This window comes from Symsagittifera roscoffensis, chromosome 10, assembly GCF_963678635.1.
Source record: "Symsagittifera roscoffensis chromosome 10, txSymRosc1.1, whole genome shotgun sequence".
In the NCBI taxonomy this organism is placed as follows: domain Eukaryota; kingdom Metazoa; phylum Xenacoelomorpha; order Acoela; family Convolutidae; genus Symsagittifera; species Symsagittifera roscoffensis.
This window is the reverse complement of record NC_087071.1, coordinates 17,559,854-17,580,879: the sequence shown is the minus strand read 5'-3', so window position 1 is coordinate 17,580,879 and position 21,026 is coordinate 17,559,854. Positions and strand designations below refer to the sequence as shown.

The window sequence follows — 21,026 nt, the reverse complement described above, 5'->3', positions numbered from 1 at the left end:
CTGATTATATTATTTAACTGCCTTCTGCCTTTTTTCAAAGTTTTGCGCCTTTTATTTTTATTGAGACGGGCATAACTTGGGCGCGATTTACCTATAAACTTTTTCATTTTATCGTACATAGATTAAAAAATGATAAAAATAAACTCTTTATGATGCGATTTTTTGTCACTATCCCAAAACAAAACGTAATATGGAAAATCAATTCTTAGAATGTTCGGAAACTTTTTTTAATGTTCTTGTCTATTTCAAAAATCAATTCAAGCAAACCAAATGTTTTTTTTTGCACCAGAACCTAATTTAAAATAAACTTTTTTACAAATCCATTGCGCATTTTTAAATTTAAACAGTTTTTTGTTTCTGATATGTTTGCCAGAGGCGCAATCAATATGCAAATTTATTGCGAAATCTGGTTTTCGACCGGTTCAATAAATGAGAGTTTTCTTTTTTTTTTCGTTTTTGTACAACCGCCAATTGTATAAAGTACAGGGTTGGAACTCTCTCACGTGGCTGATGATGATAAAACTCGCATAAATTTGTTTTCAACCACGATTGGTTTTTACAAAAATTCATGTTGTCGAAAAAAAATCATGAACAGGCCAAAAAACCTAAACTTTTGGGTCAGCTAAAACAGCAGAGGAAGTTTTCTTCAAGAGATGAACAATCTCAGCCTGTCACTGAAAATCAAGACAATTGCTTTCGACGATTCAAAAGTTTAAATATTCTAACCACTATTGTTACTCCCATTGAAAAAATTGAATAGACAAAATAACTAATGATAATGATTTTAGGCATATATCAGGCTATACAAATCTTCGGCTACTTGCAGAAATATTTGTTTCTGAGATTTAAATCAGTGTCAACACCGCGATTTTCAGAAGTATTTAGCGAGATTTTCATGCTGCGGGTTTTTTTTTTCATTTTTACTTTTTGTTTTTGCGCAGTATGAGGAGCCAGCTGTAAGGATTGTCTGGCAATTAACTCCTCTAACTTGATCATTTTAAATAATTTCATCACCCGTGTTGAGCTCATATTGAAAATTAGCGATGAAAAAGTGAAAAACAAAACAGCGATCGCCAATGATAAATTATCGATGTTTATTGCCACAATAGCAAATTTTATCAATAGATTAGATTATCGTTGATTTTTTTTTAAATTTTCAGCGATGGAACAGCGATAAAAAACTTATCAAAATCAGCAAAAATAGTCAACTACCTGGGTTCGCTCCCTCCAATCATCAGCTTTTTAAACATGTATGCTACCTCTCCGCCACCAAGACTTAGATATCCTCAAGTTAAAGAGCTCATAAAACCTTACTCGCATTTGAAAGGTGCTGGAATGATTTAAAACTTTTTAAGTTTTAGCGATAGTTTTTACGGAATCATTGCTGAAATAGCTCTCAAATATCGCAGGCTTAACTATGCAACAAACTCTGAAATAAACCTTAATCAGCGCTGGAAAATAGCAATCACTGGGATGCTACAGAAAAAGCGATGGTACAAGTATGATAGTTGCGTCCCGCATTTTTTGTGAAAACTTTAAAAACACAGGTAAACAAATGCGAACCATGTTTTCGAAGGTTCTTAAGGCCTAACAAATTTTCTTCAGGTAACCATCTTAATTTTTGTGACACAACTATCATACTTGTACCAAAATAATTAACGGCGAGACTTCAACCCGGGCATCCATGTGTCAAAATTATAGCATTGTACCTTGTATAGCTTACGAGAAAATGAAAAGAAAGTTTTCATTTATTTCTTTGCTTGCTTGAAAGCTAGGGTTGCAATGACTGCTATTAAAAACCTTGCGGGAATTTCAACATAATTTGTCAATTTTGATCGATATTTTGAAACAAAAACAGTTTGCTTTTGCCATTTTTGAAGGGCAGCTTCAAATTGTAGTTTTTTAAATTTGCTGCCCAGTTTTTTTGCTGATTTTATTGCAGGTTTGCTGATGGTGTTTTTCTTCATTTTGTTGTTTTTCCCTCTGAGCTTTTGATTTACTCAACTTTTTTGATGTTCCTAACTAAACCGGGTTATAACTAAATGCATAACCAGCCACCATGTATGCAAGATAACTAGTGAATATCAGGGAGGGAATGGCAGAAAAAAATTAGCAGAATGGCCTGCGGATTTTACCTAGATTTTTTTTTAAGTAGGTCTCGTCTGTTTGTATATGAATTCAAAATTAATGTAAAACTCAAAATATTTCCCCCTTCACAAAAACGTTGCAGCACCAACATTAAAAAAAATGCTCACAGCAGTCCAATTTAAAGGTTTTTAATTATCTTTCATTTAAATTAGGCCGAGAAAACAAGCTGAGCTCAGCAAGCATATTTTGAAAATTCCACCAATTTTGCCTACCAGAAAACTAGACCAAAAAATAACTGAAAAATCAAAAAAATAACAGGACACTAACAAAAAGTGTGCTAAATTATAGTGACTGTTGGTGGTTGCTGGCCATAAATTCTCCATATACCTCATCAATAATCGAGTGTGACAGATAGTATAGTAGTAATACCATAGCTCCCCATATACTAAATTATTCAACCACATTTATGTATACACGCTAGATTACCCTATTGTCACGCTGAAAAGAACGAGAAAAAAATGAAGACAAATTTTGAAGGAACATTTTGCTATGATGCAAAAAGATAAGTTCATAAACTTTAGAACAAGCTTTTGTAAAATTTGAATTTTTATTTCTTAAATTTTAAAAATTTCTTTTTTAAAGCTATTATTATATATTTTTCCCTTTATTTTTCAAGATTTAAAAATTTGTCTGATTTTGCATTGGGTGTAACTTAGCCTTTTTGATACTCGCGGTTAATAACTTACGGATTAATTATTTACACGCAGCGGTGGGATTCACAACATGCCCTGCCTACCCGGATTTTGTCCGGCGATGTAGTTAATAAAATTGGGGGGAAAGGGAAGAAAAGTTGGGGGATTTAAAAGTGAATTTATTACCGTGACAGACATAAATAATGTGCCGATTCTGATGGTCGGCTAAATAAATGCGGATAAGTATTGATTTGGTCTACTTGTTTTAATTCGATCAAAAACAATGTGGTTCAGTTTATTTTCATCTATACTTAGGCATTAAACAGTATCCGCAGTAAGTTCCTGAACTTTAGAAGAATTGATTACTCTTGGTTCGTCAATAAATCAAAAGAATTGCTTGACCTAAAAGTAACCATTCAATCTGCATGTAGCCTATAAGATCCAAGAAAAAAAGAACTTAAGGAAAAATTAATTTGAACAATAATTCAAAGAAAATGATTTTATACAAAAAAATCCTATTTCTTAATCGTTATATACACCTAAAAATATTTAAATAACGGCCAGTACAATGGAATGGATGATGTTGTTTCATAAGACAACTAAGCCAATGACCTAATACATGGTGTTTCAAAACTTATGAGACTTTTGAAAAGGCTGTCATTTCTAACTGAATTGACGTGGACAAATGAAAATTTAACACATTATAGACGAGATGTGGAAAATTTATATAAAGTAAAAACGATTCATTTCAAGAGATGTTGAAAATGTTTCCCGCCATTTTCTTGACATTTGATCATTCGCTTGTGAATTGAGGCTGTAGCAGCTGAAATCTGATCCTGTGTGATCCCACGACAGATTATTTTGCTTTTACCCTGATATCGAGTTTCTTCGACATCACGAAGGTTGCAACGTGCCCAAATCCGATCGTTTTGGCTGTTCGACTATGTATATTGTTGTAACATTGTGAAATTTCATCCAATCTGTTAGCGTAAAAAATATTCGAAGTTTTCTCGATACCTTATTTTTTTCTCAGATGCTATTCACAATTAGGCTTGTTAATTTCAGCGTATTACGCGAGCTTATCGTAGCTAAACGCTTTTTTTCTCCAACTTTTGAAGAAAGTGAAAGAATATTTATGGGGAGATTGTTGTTTTTTCAACAAGTCAAATGCATATTTCGTTTTCCAACGCATAAGCGGCGAAACGATCCGGTTCAAATATTGTTCGCGAACAAATCAAAATAGTTTTAAGCTCAAATTCGTTACTGAAAAAGATGAGAAAAAATATTTATTATATATGGAAAATTTCAGCAGGTTTTCTTGGCTAGAACTCCATCATAAGTTTAGCGAGTAAGCTGGTAAAATTGTTGCGCTGGAATAACTGTCGAAAAAATAATAAAATTGGGAAACAGCAACATTATATTAAATTGATTCTAACATTTCCTTGCATTTGCGCAAGATTAATGTTCCAAATTTCGTAACGAAAGTAACGGATTAGTTGTGCTCGGGGTGGGTTTTTTTTCTTCAGACAAACTTTCGTCTTTTTAACTAGCCATGTTTGACGGAATTTTCAACATCATTCAAAAGGTATTGTTGTCCTGGGCTTTAATTTGAAAAAAAATTTACCTGTGAACTTTTTCGTAAAGTTATGGGGTTTAAAGATTGCCATTCTGGCCAATTTGGAACAATTAACGAGCGATATTTTTCGCACTATGTACGGGCAAGCGGATATTTAATTCGCCGCAGAAATCGTTCCAAATTAGTTGAAGAAAACTTATTTGCCTTAATTTATTTGTTACTAGGAGCGAAATTTATCATTTTGTATTTTAAATGGCGTGTGGGGTGATGATTTTTACAAAAAGACAAACGTTTTTATTTTATTTCTCTTACTTTTTCTTTTTCAAGCTATTACTGCTCCGTAGACCTTAAAAAGCAGTCGGAACATTCAGGGCTTCGCGCTGATACGAACAGTTTTGCTTAACTTTGTATCAAACATTTCAGCCAAAACTGCTTTTTCACGAATAGTATTGTGACTCACAATACTATTCGTGAAAAAGCATTTTTGGCTGAAATGTCACAATTTGTGGGCTCATTTTTTCCAGCTACAATTTCTTGCTCAATGGTTCAAATTTAAATTCAAAATTTTTGTTCTCAGAAATTTTTTTGCTAATTGTTGGATAGAATTTTTTGTAATATCCGATAGATCTGCGACTGTTGCTTAACTTTGTTGAAAACTTTAATCAATTGAAGTTATCTCAAAATTTCGATTGTTCAATTGTTCCGAGGAGAACTTGTTGAGAGTCTGCGCTTTCAGTGCACATCACAGCCCCAATAAAAAAACAAATTTTCATATTTTTTTTCAATTGAGATGATTTTTTTCTTATTTTTTTATTGTTATCTTTGATATGACATAAGAATTTATTAATAAGTACAGATAAAATTTTGTCTTTTTGGAGATGTCAAACAGTTTTCATATCTGGTTTATATCTGGTTTTTTGTATCTGGTGAATTTTAGATATTTTTCTAAAAGTTTTTAGAAAATGATATGTTATTGTTTCAACCACTCAAAAATGAAAAAAAGTTTTGATTTAGGCTGGTTATTTTTGTCAAAAAAATTCGTACAAGGTCAAATAAGTTAACAGACTCAAATTTTTAGGAAGCGATTCGGATTCTAAAAATAGCGTCGAGGAAGACTGGTCTGGATTTTTTGTTTCTCAGCCAAAATTAGATGAAATTTGTTGAGAGGCTAACTTCTTTGTGGTAACCTCTTTTTTAATGTAGATACCGATTATTCTTCGCGGGTTGAGCTCCCAGTGGAAATCATTGATGAAAAAATGCTTGTCCAGTTTTATTAAAATTTTCATGGATACCATGTTATTTCATAGATCAATGAATTAACAATTTTTTAATGAAGAACATAGATGATTTAGTGATGATTTATCAATGACTTGTTAGCGCTGGAAAATAAAGAAAAAATTAGCTTTAAAAATGCGAATTCATCGCTGATTCAATCGCATTACCTTTTGGAGCTTTAAATTATTTTATTTTCTTCTCATTTATTATAACGATTAGAACTTTAAATTTTGTCACAGCATTCGTTTTTTGTTTTTGTTTTTTTTTCTCAATTTTTTCGATTTCCTTTGGATTTACGAATTTAGTTAGGAGTTGGGGCAGAGATTTAAACGTAGGGGGACAACTCTTCCCCACACATTCCACATCCCACGTTACACACCACACATTCCACACCGCACACCCCGCATTAACTGACGGGGCTGTAAACGAAAAGGGGTAAAAACGAGGAGGGGGAGGGAGTAAATAGGGGGTTGAGGTATTTAAATAATTAATCACTAAATCACGAAAATTCAACGCTTAAATCGCTAAAACACCTCTAATTCATTAAGCACTGAAGTTTTTTTTTCCAATTTCGATCGCTAATTTTTGATGGGAACAACCCGGGTTGCAATTTGTCCTAATTATATGACCCATTCTAGAAAAAGAAATTATCAGGGAATTATTCACTCAAAAAAGAAAGTGAAAATAGTATCAGATAAAAAAACTGATTCTCTCAATATTTTGTTGCATCATCAAAGGTAAAGCTGAAATCGTGTGATCTCTCTAATTTTATACAGTGCTCCATACTTGAAAAATTAAACGGATTTTAATTTCACTGATATGCACATTTCAAAGTGCATTAAAAAAGAAAATGGTCCTTTGATTCAAATTCGATTACCTGAAATACATCTCCAAAGTTAATGCTTTTTTGCGCGATACTTTTTGTTCAGCTTTTTCCAGATTATTAATTTTTTGAATGAAAAATTTTACGCAGCCTAACTTAAATGTTGGTTGGCTTTTATTGGCTGTTGAATCTTTGCGGATAAAAAACAAGAGTGGGCGGTTTTTGTGGGAAAATTTTATTTTAACTTTCAAGCTGGTTTTTCTTCGGTTCTAAAAAGTTTATTTTGTCTCTAATAAAAATTTGGTCGCAACAGGCAGTCTTAATGCGCTTTTATCAGAGCATTCAATTGTAATTTTTGAGTGTTTTGTTACTAACATAAAGCAACTAAAGGGAAAAAACTGCATTAGCAGTTTTGACAAATCGAGGTGAAAGTGATCGATACTACATTAAAATTAGAACAGTTCGAAACACTGCAAAAAGACATTCTGTGTCCACATTTTTTTCTCGTTAAAAGGAATTTTCCTTGGGGCCTTTTGCTCGCCAATTTCTTTTGGAACAAGAAATTGTGAAGTGACCGAAAACATGCACCATTTTCTATTGAAATGGAAAAAATTTGAAGTTGAGTTGAGTTGTTTATTTGAACTGATTTATTCTAGGGTTAATTTTTATGACAATTATAAATAACACAGGGCCTTCAACATACCAAAATGAAAACAAAAGCACAGCAAAATAGTTGGCAAGTTCTTAAATCAGAAACAGTTTCGTTTTGTCTCTAAAAAATGGTTATAAATCTGAAAAAGTCACAAATTTTTTTAAAGTCTGGACTTTGATTGAAACATTCAGTCTTAAATATGATTTTGAAAAAAGAAAAGTGAATTGTAAAATTTTTCCATCTTTAACGGTTGCATTTTTCACAGACGTTGAGTTTTTTGAAATTGGTGGCTTGTAAAAACGCTTGAGAAAATAGCAAAAAAAGAATATTGCGAAAGTGTTTGCAAAAAGCAATTTTTGCAATTGGTGGCTTGTAAAAACGCTTGAGAAAATGGCAAAAAAAGAATATTGCGAAAGTGTTTGCAAAAAAAGAAGCAGTTTAATCGCATTATTGTTTTTATTTGTCATTGTTTTCCTCTAAATTGATAATCTTTTTCCTTTATTCCCAATTCTCAAGGCACGGTATTTTTAATGGGAATTGTTAGTAAAATTTTATTGAATTCTATTGATAAATAGTACATCTAATTTAACATTATGATGAAAGAAATCTTGTGAATAAAAGGCAAAAAAACTGTTCTGATTTGATATTTTAAAGAAATAATAAGTGAATGAACTTTAATGAACAATTATAAACGGTTTACGGATTATGACGCTATATAAGCTAAGAGAGGAAAATACGCTAAGAGCCTAATTGAAGCCATGATCTGTGAACTGTTTGTTTCAGTGATTTTTTTTAGATAAAAAAACGTCCAAAAACGGCCATATGAAAGAATGTTCTCATGATAAAGCAGGAAATTTTTTTTCTTGCAGCTTCAAATCTAGTAGCAGGGGCGGACGCCCCCCCCCCCCCCTCAGGGATTCGACCCCCTGCCGACCCAAAGGGTCCCCCCTTTGATACTTTTTCAGTCCATCCATTTTTGGCCGACCGACACTAAAATTTTTCTAAAAGCGCCTTTGGCGCCAATACATACTAACTTTGAGGGGGAGCGCGCGCCAAAAAAACGCGATTTTTTTGTCAACATTTTTCAAAAAGTGCGGCGCAAAAAATTTTGCCAAAATAGGGGCAAGACAGTGCTTTGGGAGAGTTCGATAAGTCAATTTGGTTGACCTAAAAAAAAAAAAAGATCGTCAAAATTTTGGAAAATTTTTTGAAAATCCGCCCCCCCTCGAGAAAATCCTAGATCCGCCCCTGTCTAGTAGTATTCAATTCGAAAAAAAAAGATGGATAATTTTTTTTTGTATCAAAAAATGATATCAAATTTTATATAACAAAATTAACTGTATTCCAAAATTCACAAACCATTTGAAAAATTCAATTTATGAAGCAGCAGCAGCTTAATCTCATTTTCGTAACATTATGTTTTTTCCATCTGATTTGATATTTTTCTGCCATTTTTCCCATTTCTCAACACTTAAAAATTTTAATAAAACATCTGATTTGTTTCAGCAAATTTCAAAAAAAATTTAAAAAATCAAAATAAACAGAAATAATTAATTCATTGTTCCAAAAAAATCGTGATTTTTATGAGGAGTAATTTTTTTAACAACTTTCCGTACTGACAAAAATTGGAATATAATCTATTTTATCAGATAATGTAGCAAAGATCTATAAAAAATGATTTAGTTTGATACAAAAAAGCTCAAAAATCGATATAAATACACTTTAAAATTTTTTTAAGAAATTTTTTGTACAGACTTCGAGTAATAATAGAATCAGTTAAAATCAATTTAAATCGATTTTTGTCTCCATTTTATATACTCATTTTATACAGATTCTATACTGCTTACATTAAAATTTTTCGGTTATTAAAGAATAGAAAAAACTGGAAAAAAATTAGGGTATGCTTTTAATTTGATTTTGTGATAATATTTGGCCTAAAAAATTGTCGTTGAAAAATTATTGAATTTTATTGATAAATAGTACATCTAAATTGACATTATGATGGAACAAATCTAGTAAATCAAATGCAAAAAACTGTTCTGATTTGGCATTTTAAGAAATATTAAAAAAATAAAATTTATCCGCATTTCAATTGAAAAAAAATCAAACGGTTTATGGATTTTGACGCTAATTACGCTTAGAGCCTCAATGGAGTCATGATCAGTGAACCATTTGTTTCAGTGATTTTTTTTAAATCAAAACGGATTTTTTTTACATGAGAGAGAACATAAAACGGCCACATGAGAGAATATTCTCATGATAAAGCACGTCATTTGTTTTGTTGCAGCTCTAACTCTAGTTGTAGTCAATTCGAAAAATAATATGGATAATCTTTTTACATATCAAAAATTGTTAACAACTTTTATATAACAAATCAAACTATGTTGGTTGGATTTGTTTCTAATGAAATCTTTTCGACTTTTCCCTATATGCTACCAGCAGCAATGTGGTTAATTCAGCACCAGAAAACACAAATAATCGTGTACAGTTTTTTCTGCCGTTCAAAAATTCTATCTCATTTTTCTAATCTGTGCTTATTTAGGCGCGTATTGTTTTCCATAGTTTTGTTTTCAAAATAAGTGTTCTTGTCAAATAAAGTGGACAGCTTTTAGGCGTGAACTTCTGTAATTTTCGGTGATAATGATATTTTCACAATAAACTAGAAATTAAAAACCTGAAAAGAGCGTTGAATTGTTTCAAAACCTAAACTTAGTTTTAATGCTCGTAGTTTCAATTAGCAAAGAGCTGCAATTCGTGGATGCCACCCCCCTCAGGGATTCGACTCCCCTTGTACTGTTTTCAGATCTCCAATTTTGGCTGATGGACACTTGAGTTTTTCTAAAGGCCCCTTCGGTGCCAAAATATATTAATTTTGAGGGTGAAACGCGCGCCGAAAAAACGCGTTTTTTGGTCCAATTTTTCAAAAAGTTCCCAGAAACTCTTTTTTTTCAAATTTTTGGTCAAACTGGAATATTTATATTGATTTTGGAAAATCCGTTTCCTCCACCTAAAAAAAAAGGTCGTTAAGTTTGAAGATCGAAAAAAAGGTTGAAAGGTAATTCCCAAAATGGCATTAGAAATCTCCAAAAACTAATTTTACTCGAGTAAAATTAAAACAAAGCATAAATAAGCTATTGTAAATTGCCTAAATAAGCATAAATAAGCGTGTCCCTCGCTTTCTTTGCTCGCTTTTCTCGCTCGAATTCAGACAAAAAATCAAAAATTTTATACCGTTTTTTTTATTTGGGAATCTTTTTTCTTATTTTTTTAATTATCGTTCGAATCACGACTGAAAGAGCTGAAATCGCGACTTAATATGATAGGTCCCTCAACTCTCTGCGATGATTATTTGTGGTAGCTGATTTTTTGTGGAAAACAAAAAAAAGAAAAAAAAGGAAAAAAGCAAACACATCCGAATATAAAGTTCCTCCCCATTTTTTAAATGGTCAGAACAATAACCAATTTTAAATTAATTATTTTAAGGTATCAAACTATACAATGATATCCAATTTGTGTCTATTTTCATTCACTATTACTAAACAAGAAAACAACACAAGGTTTGTAGGAAAAATGAAAAAAAATTGGACATTTTTTGCGCCAATAACTGAAATAGGACAATTTTCTACAAAAATCTGCACCGCCACCGGCTGCCTTGGTTAAAATGTAGAACCTGGATTTCAATTAACGTGACAATCACTGTTACACTAATCTAGATCCATATCAACTTTTTCACCTTCAACGCCATACTATCAAGTCTTAGTTTTGTCTGTGATGTGTTTCAGGAGTAACTGCCCTGGACTCTGAAGCGAGTGGGAAGATGGGTTCCAAGGCACTCCTCTACTACTTTAGGTAGGTGGGGGGGGGGGGCTATTTTCATATTCTCAAGCGCGAAAGAATGAATGTGCGAAAGTTGTCTACCAATTATGCCCTTTAACATGTCCAAAGCAGAGACTGAACTTATTATTGCTTATTTCTTTTGAGTTTTTAAACACTGAGCTCTGATAGGCTGAAACTTGTTTGCGCATTCGGTTCTTTGCACATGAGGGTCTTTCTTCTTCAAGGTACACACTGCAAGCAATCAGAACAGTAGACACCAGATCAAGATGACCTCGGACTCGTTTTTTGTTCGGCTGTTTTTATCGTGACTCTTAAGACAAATTTTCACTGATGTTTTTTCGAAGGAGCCTTTCATTTGTAAATAAGTACCTTTAGTAGTTAACCTAACAATTTGCTGAAGTTCATCGTTGAATTATTTCTAGCAAATTTTTAACTTGTATGAAAAATTCAGAAAATAGAAGTTAAAAACTAAATATCTCATTTTTTTTTAAAAATGACTCGAAAAATCATATTTATTTTATACTTCGAGTGCCAAATTCAGCTATTTTCTTTGAAACTTTTCTCGTTGCAAAACCGTAAGTGTAAATTTTCTTCGAGGATTTTTTAAAAGCTGGCCTTCAATCCGTTTGATCGAAATGACCTTAATTTTTTTTATAGCACCACCATCATGGCCACAATTCTGGGTCTGATCATGGTCATAGTCATCCACCCGGGGGACCCGAAGGCCAACCCAAAGGACCAGTTCACGGAGAAGCCAGACGCATTTAAGGGAAACACCATCGACGCACTATTCGACCTCGTCAGGTGATAGTGACCATGTTGACTGATACAATAATATGCAAAAACGGAATTAGGTGCCCGATAGCTGACCCCGGTTTGAATCCCTACATGTTCGCAAAAACTCAAATACTTTTTTTTCGTATACTCGGATACTTTTTTTGTCGATTTTTCGTATGCTTAAAATTGATATACTTTTTTGAGAAGCTTAAGAAAATCTGTAAGCACTTAATTTGATCGCTTTGTATTTTGATCACGAAAGTGCAAAGTTTTAACACTTTTCTTATTGAAAAAATCCTAAATTTTGCACCTTCAGGATCATTTTTTTTTTCGATTGAAACAGCGCACAAACCGCGCAAAAATTGATTTTGTTTTTCAATTTTTTCAAACTTGACAGATTGGGTAACTTTTTTTTAGAATTTGTTAATAATTTCTGACCAATTGTGAAGACTTTTCAAGAAAGGAGTTTGACTTAAGCTGTTTTTTGTGTATACTTGTGTTTGAATTTATTCTACATATATTATTTTAAAAAATTTATTTATTTGAACCCTGTTTGTGTTTAGAAACATGTTTCCGGACAATCTGGTGCAGGCGTGTTTCCAGCAGGCGAGGACCAGCTTCAAGGCTGTGGAAGTGAACGACAGCAAGACAGGAGAGGTGACTACAGTCTACCAGCAGAGTGGAGTGGAGTACGCCAATGGCATGAATGTCTTAGGTTAGAGATTATAATAAGTAGCAAAAAGTCGGAACAGACAAAAATTATTGAAAGGAGCAATCTGGAACCTGATCTAAACTATATTTTATGATTGGATAAATTAAATGTTTTACCAATGTAAAGTATTTAATATTAACCAATCATGATCCATCTAACTAACAACCCACTTATTTGTAAGTGCTGAAGTTACTTGTAATTTCAGCACCAGAGAGATTTGAATTTAACTTAGAAATTAGTTGGACTCTCCCGAGCACTTCAGCAGCCGCAATAAACCAGTATACCCTAGATCTATTGAGCCTAGCAGAGACTAGTTAAACAACCTGAGACTAGATAGTATAAGAGTAAGATTAGGATCGGTATTAGACTAAGAAGTTGCACGAATCTATCCGGCCGAAAATAAGATAGCGTGACGAGCAGACGGTGTACCCTATCCGAAATTACTCTATGAGTTACGCCCCAGTCATAACTCATCTGGTGCGACCATAAGTCTCGAACAAGACCTTATTAGATTAGAATTAACCAAGAATAGATTAGAAATTAGACAAAAACATTTACAAAATGTTATACGACAATAATTTAATTGAAATGTCTCTCCGACTCAATAGATCAGAGCCAATATTCCGAACCATAATAGAACTACCCGGAATTGGAAGAAGACATCGAACCAAAGACGACATACGACAAAGTAGAAACTTGCCGTATAGTTATATGATAGTTCGGCAAAAGCCAGAACAAACTTTTATATTTCGAATACTACTTGCAATGAATTTAGATTTCCATTTGCAAACATAAAACCTTGAAGCTAATCTTCAAAATCATTTCAGGCGCTAAACAAAATTAATATTATACAATAACGATTGATAAAAAGATCTAAGATCGTTTTCTTAAAATTCTGCAGTATTATACAAAACATGTTTGAAAAATATTTATTGGAAAATAAAAATAAAAATTAGTAGCATGACAATAAATGGTTAGTAATCATAAATCATCCTGTTGTTCCAGCTTCATCACCTAAAACATAACAGCAATCATCAAACCCACTAATATCATAAAAACACTAAATCTTTACTTTACACAAATTAAAACATTATTAAAACTTAAAGTCACTTAATTTTAAAACCAGATCATCAAGGCTTATCCTTGGATCTTAAATCATTTTCTACTTAATTAAATTTTAAATTTGATCATCAAGGCTTATCCTTGGATCAAACAGAACAACTTTGTTCTCCCCCACCCACTTAATTAGTGTCTAACGACCTCAAACGTCGATTCACTATCCAACCCTTTCTAAAAACCCAAGACTAATAGAAATTTTTAAACAAAACTAATCATTCAAATTAGGATAAGCAGTGAAGAACTTCGGTTATTCATCCTTCACTTGACCCCCCCTCTTACCAGACCCAGGATAAATCTTAGACTTAGTAAGTTTAAAATAGTACCTAACGAACTACTCGCGTTCTAATTATACCTGAACCTTGTGGATCGATTTACTATTCTCCAACCCTTGAACACAATCACTCCCTTAAGTAAGATTAAGTAAGTTAACACCTTAGCTTATACTAGTCACGAGAAAGTAAAATCATTCTCCGGAATCGATATACTTTTCTCTCCAACCCTGAACAAAAAGACCCAGGTTAAGCTAACCAAAAAATCGTAAGAACTAACAGTTTAAGAAAATAGAAATCATTTAACAACCTTTTGCATCCGTCATCCTAAACCTTATGTCATTTAAAAACCTAGGAAATAAACAAACAATCATTTTACACAATTGTGAAATAGATAACAAAAAATACGACCTTGTAATCACACCTCATACACAAACAGTTGGATACATTCGCACAAAACGACAAACACTAAAGAGAAAAATAATAACTAAACAAAGACAAATAACACGAAAAAGATTTTCAAAGAATCGAAACGCATTTTCAGAATCAGAAACCAACAGTTTAGACGAACTTTACAAACTAAAAGAATCAGTAGATAAAAATTACCCACTTCACGATCAATTATATTTTTCTGACTCAGAAACAACTTCAAATTCATCACAAAGAGGAAAAAGAAGAATAAAAAAGCAGTACAAACACAAACCAGTACATCTATACAATTGGAATCAACCAATTCGACACATTAATAATTACATATTAACAGTCATCGAACGAAAAAATGAGCTCAACACACACTCCAGGTGAAGAAACTCCAGATGATGATGAAATCTTTCCCTTTATAGTAGACGCAGATACTGATAGAGGACAACATTTATTTTGTCAAAATTTACTCATAAATTTATTTGAACCCGGAATTAGTCCATGTAAAACAGAGTTCCCCGATGTAAAAATCAAAAGACAAATCATAGATCACTATCTAAAAGATATATGCAACATAACACAACAGTATGGAATCTACTCTATAGAATTCACTTCCCCAAACCATAATAATAGAACATATACTATTCAAACAGACGATCTCGATTTAGAATTTTCAAAAGTCTTTTCAGAATATATAAAAAGCATCCAATACCATAACTCACAAAGAGCAAACTCCATTTTCACCAATGAAGTTTTCGCAATAATATATAGTTATATTTCAATATTAGAAAATGAACTACCATTAACAAATGTCTCACCGACAGACACATCTAAACATTTAAGAGTACGACATGAAATCACACTACTCTCTAGTTATTTGAACGTCATTAAAGAAAATTTCACGAAAGACGACGTTTCACAACATACCAGACACGATTTACAAAAAATTTTAGCATGGTTCATAATAGATTATTTCACACACAATATTGATTTAATTGCACAAGCAAGAAAAAATTTTAGACCCCAAAATTCGAACGATGAAACCGCTATCACAGAACAATCAGATTATGTTTGGGACCCCGAATGGTCTCATCCCGCATTTATAAGCTTCCCACAATCAATCTCAAGTCAAGCAATAGGTACAATATCTTACATAAGAGACTATGTAAGAGTAATACCATTAACAATTGATGCAACACCATTAAACTATAATACATTTTTACCCGATACACAAAATAATAGTTTAAACTCTACAGTCATACACAATGAAAACCTCAATGGAACTAGGAATCTTACTCAACAAGATATCCAGACACCATCACACTTCATAAATGAAGAAATTGTACACACAACAACTACACAACAAAGTATTTCACCAATACGCCCAAATTTAACAACACCAAGAAATACAAATCCTTCACAAACACAGGTAACCTTACAATCAACCGTAAAACCTTCGGTTGCCCCTAAATATTCACATATGGATTATCAAACATACAAACCCGTGACAATACCATCAAAAACACGCAAAACATTCACTAGAAACAACTTTGCAGACCATAATTATAATTATACACATCCGTCAAAAACAAATTATCAACCACAAAGGAATTTTAATCAATATACAAAACCTCGAAACTGGGATAACCCAACAGCCCAATATAATTCAAATAATTTTCAACCAAATCCTCCACAGGATCGCAGTGAAAATTACCCATTTTTTCAACAAAATAAAAATAAAAAACAAACATCTTATCAAATGGATTATTTATCCTCAGATGAAGATTTCCTACAACCAGATATATTTGCACAAAATACTCAAGAATATCGTAGACAAGGAATACAGAAAACACGTATAAATCATAGGAATTTTTCTCCACAACCAATAGATGCACAACATCAACAAGCAATTCAACAACAAAATCCAATTAATACACAATCCTTTCAACCAATTCAACAACAAAATCCAATGATTGCACACTCGTATCAACCATCACAAATGCAAAATGAAATACCACTACCATATTATCTTCAACAACATGAAATAACAAGAAACCAACTTTCAAATTTTTCTCAAATGCCAAATGCAGCAGAATCATTACAAATGACAATGAATCCATACCTTATGGGTGGATCATCAATAACATCAAACAAACCTTTAATGGTTTTCACAGGAACAGACCCTGAATACTCTGTAGAAGACTATTTAAATGCAGTAACAGCAAACCTGATTTTAAATATCGGACCTGAACCAATAAATACGCCACTACATCAAAATTGGATACATCGACGCACAGCGTTAATACAAACAACCTTAGATGGCGCAGCCCAAAAATGGTTTTCAGTACTACCTCAAGAAATAAAATCAAACTGGAAAAGATTTACACAAGAATTTTCAAAAATGTTTGACTCCGAAAGAAACAAACAACAACAAAGAGTTTTATGTAATGAAATTCGCAGATTACCAAACGAAACCATCAAGCAAATAGCAGTAAGAATCGAAACACTAGTTCGAAAAGCATATTCACTAAATACACACGACTATAAAAACACTAAGATGACAGAAATCTTAATGATGACCTTAACACCACAATTAAGGAAAATAGCAATAAAAAAGAGAGCATCCCATCCTTCTTCAATTCGAGAACCCGATTTAGATTTTCGAAAACTAGTAGACAAACTAGAACAAGCAGAAATTACGATGAAACTAGAAGAAACGGAAAATCTGAAATTACAATACGTTAACAAAATTGAAACGACTCCCACTAATATTAATAATATACAAGAATCAGAAACAGATCTCGTTGAAAAAATCACTGAAATACTCAATATTTACGAAAAGAACCCGAACTTTAAAGGCAAACCATCTTTCAAAAAATGGTGTAATTATTGCCGACGATACGGACATAGTATTTCCGAATGTAGACAAAAACAGCAAGATAGTCAAAATAAACCTCAAAAATACAAAGAACCAAATAAATCATTCTATCAATACATGAAAAAAGATCAAAATCTACCAAACAAAAATGTATACAGCAACAACAGTTCAGGAAAGCCACTTCCGAACAATACAAGTTATACAAGAAATCAATCCCCATATAACTCAAGTTATAGAGGAAGATCACCAGAACGAAGAAACACGTATAATTCATCACAAAATCACTACAATAGACCAAATAGTAGAAATAACTACTCCAGATCAAATTCGAATACACAACGATTTGTTTCTAGATCTAATTCCCAACCAAGAAATAACTACTATCCAAACAACCAATCACGAAATTCATCATACAATAGGAATAGAAACTACTCCTATAATAGAAATAGAAGTTATTCAAACAACCGAAACCAGAATTACCCAAACAATCGATCAAGAAATAACTCATATAATAGATCGAACTATAACAGACCAAACAACAATTATCAAAACAGATCGCGAAATAATTCACAAAATCGACACCCAAGTTATAATAATCGTTACAGAAATTATTCCAAATCACCACACCGAAATAATAATCACTATAATACATCTAATAATCGTCATAGAAGCAGTACACCTAAACATCAAAGACAAATCAATCAAGTACAATCTAATCCAGAAACAACATCAGACCCCCCAGGTATTGATGACACAGTAACCGATACGTTACAACTCAATCAAATAAATTGTACATCATCAGATTCAGAAAGTGATACTGAAAACACTCTTGCTATCAATATGATAAAAGTCGAAAATGACTATGAATCTGTTATATATGAACAACCCTTTCCATCACATATATATGAAAATCAATCAGAATTTCTTCAAAATCATTACACTACACCCATAAATTCCACACCAACAACGCAAGAAACAAATGCAAAAAATACTACAGCACAACCAGATCAAAATGCCAAAACAAAATGCTTGAATACAAACCACATCTACCAAAATATACAAAAAGAACAACCCAAAGAAAAAATTTGGACAATACCATTTCTCTTAGAAAGCCCAAGAAATAAAGAATTTCAACCACCAGACCTTGAAATAGATTTTTTAATTGATTCAGGAGCAGAATCAAACATAATAAACATTCCCACATGGAATGAAATAAAATCCTTACACCCAAAGCTAACACCTCTGGAAACCTCCAGCAAGCTAGCAACAGCACAAGGATCAACATTGATAAACTACGGAAAAATCCAATTATTTCTCCTCCCTACCAGAACAATAGAGCAAAGCAAAATTTTAAATAAACCATTCAAACAAATATTCCATATCACTGATATTAAATATAATATCATTGGAATACCATTTATTTCAAAGTATATACCAACAATTAACATACTAAATAGTAAAATATTAATCAAAGATAAATATACAAAAACAAAAGAAACATCCTTAACATTTTTTCAAAGATTAAATAAACAACCACCATTCTTTTCGAAATTCTATCCAATATATAACCAACAAAGAAAACACCTGAAACCACTATCAGGAAACATCTATAATTTTTCAATCAAACAAGTTCACCAATATGATAAAGAACAAAACAAACAAAAATTTTATATGTCAGATTTTGAATTCAAACCTATTCATAAATTTTTCAAAATCACAATCTCTTCAATAAAATATTTGAAAAATTCGAATTCAGATATAATTTCTTTACATGTTTATAACAACACACCTTACCAAGTAACATTACCTTTAGGACTTCTAGGATATTGTGAAACCAACGCTACAATAACACCAATACACGAAAAAGCCTATCGCGTAAATAATATACTCCAATTACTAGATATATGCCAATCTACAATTCTTAATGAAGAATTATCTATAAATAATATAATAAGTAACGAAAACAGAAATACGGATTATTTCACAAAAACTCCATATTTCAAACCTACATTCAACATAAGTAATTACACAGAGCACCAACAAAAATTCTTAACAATGTTTAACTTCCAACATTCACAAATAACACAAGACGAATTCGAAAAATTAGCCAAACAGCTAATTAAATATTCATCAGTCTATGCAACATCAAAATTCGATGTTGGTAAAATAAGTTCATCACTACATCTCCCATTAAAACCTGACGCAGTTTTCAAAAAACAAAGAGCAAGTAAAGTACCAATTCACTTACATGATAAAGTAAACAGATTACTCGATATTTTAGAACAATACAATATTATATCACCAGTAAACAAAGAAGAACAACCAAAAGGCAACACATTCATCAACCCCGTTATCATTCTAGCTAAAGGAGAATCATTAAAAATCGTTCTCGATGCTAGATACCTCAATTCACTCATAGATGAATCAAAATGTAATTGGCCCATTGAACCAATACAAGTTATTTTAACAAAAATAAACGGCAAATACTTCACAACCGCCGACATGAATAGTGCATACAATCAAATGCCACTAGATGAACAATCACGACGTTTAACACAATTTGTTATCGGAAACCAACAATATGAATTTAACCGCTTATTCTATGGAATATCCATAGGACCAGCAGCATTTTCAGCTTTTATGAGCAAAATTTTTAGACCACTGATACTCAAGAAAAACGCAATCACCTATCTAGACGATGTTTTTATGCAATCACAAACAAAAGACGAAATGTTCAAAGTTTTAGAAACATATCACCAAATACTTCAGAACGAAAATCTGAAGGCCGCCCCCGATAAATCACACTTCTTTTTGACAAAAGTTAAATTCTTAGGACATAACATAGAAAGAAAAACAATCACTCCACTGAAATCACGCATTGACGCTATTCAAAAACTTCAACCACCAACAAATAAAAAGAAAATCCAAGAATTCCTTGGAATGTTAAACTTTTTAAGTAAATATGTTTATAAAATGCAATTATATCTACGACCATTTTACAACATCCTTAGACAACAAAATAATTTTGAATGGAATACAGAACATCAAACACGATTCGAAGAAATAAAGAAACTTTTAACCGAACAAATTTCAAACACAATTCCAGACCCTGATCAACCATTTTATGCAATGTGCGATGCTTCGAACTTTGGCATCGGCGCAGCACTATTACAATCACATAATGGTACAAATAAAATGAACCTTATATCAGCAAACTCTCGATTATTCACTCAAGCAGAGCTAAGACTCTCAACTCTAATGAGAGAATGTACAGCCATAATCTATACACTTACAGAATATGAATTTCTGATACTTGGATCAAAACATCCCACAGTTTTATTCACAGATCACAAACCAATCATTTTTCTCTTCACACAGAAATCTAACCCAAACCACCGAGTTTACAGATTTCAACTAATTCTAATGAAATTTCCAAACTTACATATAGTTTGGACTGCAGGAAAAAATCTTGCATTACCAGACACCTTAAGTCGAAATACACCACCTGAATTACTTACGCGAAAAACCACAGTTGAAATACCCAAAAATATAAAATTCTACCTTGCAGAAAACGAAACATCACCCCGATTAGAATGCAAATATGCAGTAAAAACTGATATTGAACAATCACAAATAAATAATTTACAACATTTTCCACTTTATCTAGATTGTCAAAATAATCATTATGAAGTTGATTTACTTGGAACCTCAACTTTCAAACCAATCCCATATTCTCAATGGATAAAAAATAACACCCAACAAAAACGAACAAAACAACACCTGCCTAAAAAAGATCATTTTCCACTAATTGAAAAAGAAGATTTAACTGATAAAATAAATTTATCAGGACCCCAAACAAGTGATTCAAAATACACAATAAATCAAGTTTTTGACCTTCACGACCCACT

At 32.3% G+C, this 21,026-nt stretch overlaps 1 protein-coding gene across 4 annotated transcripts in view; it reads left to right on the top strand.

The window, feature by feature from the left end:
• LOC134855629 (excitatory amino acid transporter-like) overlaps positions 1 to 21,026 on the top strand; it is a 77,750-nt gene that overhangs the window by 27,975 nt on the left and 28,749 nt on the right. For all 4 annotated transcript variants that reach the window (XM_063872182.1, XM_063872180.1, XM_063872179.1 and 1 more), the window contains exons 3-5: positions 10,889 to 10,955; positions 11,601 to 11,747; positions 12,284 to 12,435. In XM_063872182.1, the coding sequence (XP_063728252.1) occupies positions 10,889 to 10,955; positions 11,601 to 11,747; positions 12,284 to 12,435 (366 nt within the window). The remainder of the gene's footprint in view (positions 1 to 10,888; positions 10,956 to 11,600; positions 11,748 to 12,283; positions 12,436 to 21,026) is intronic.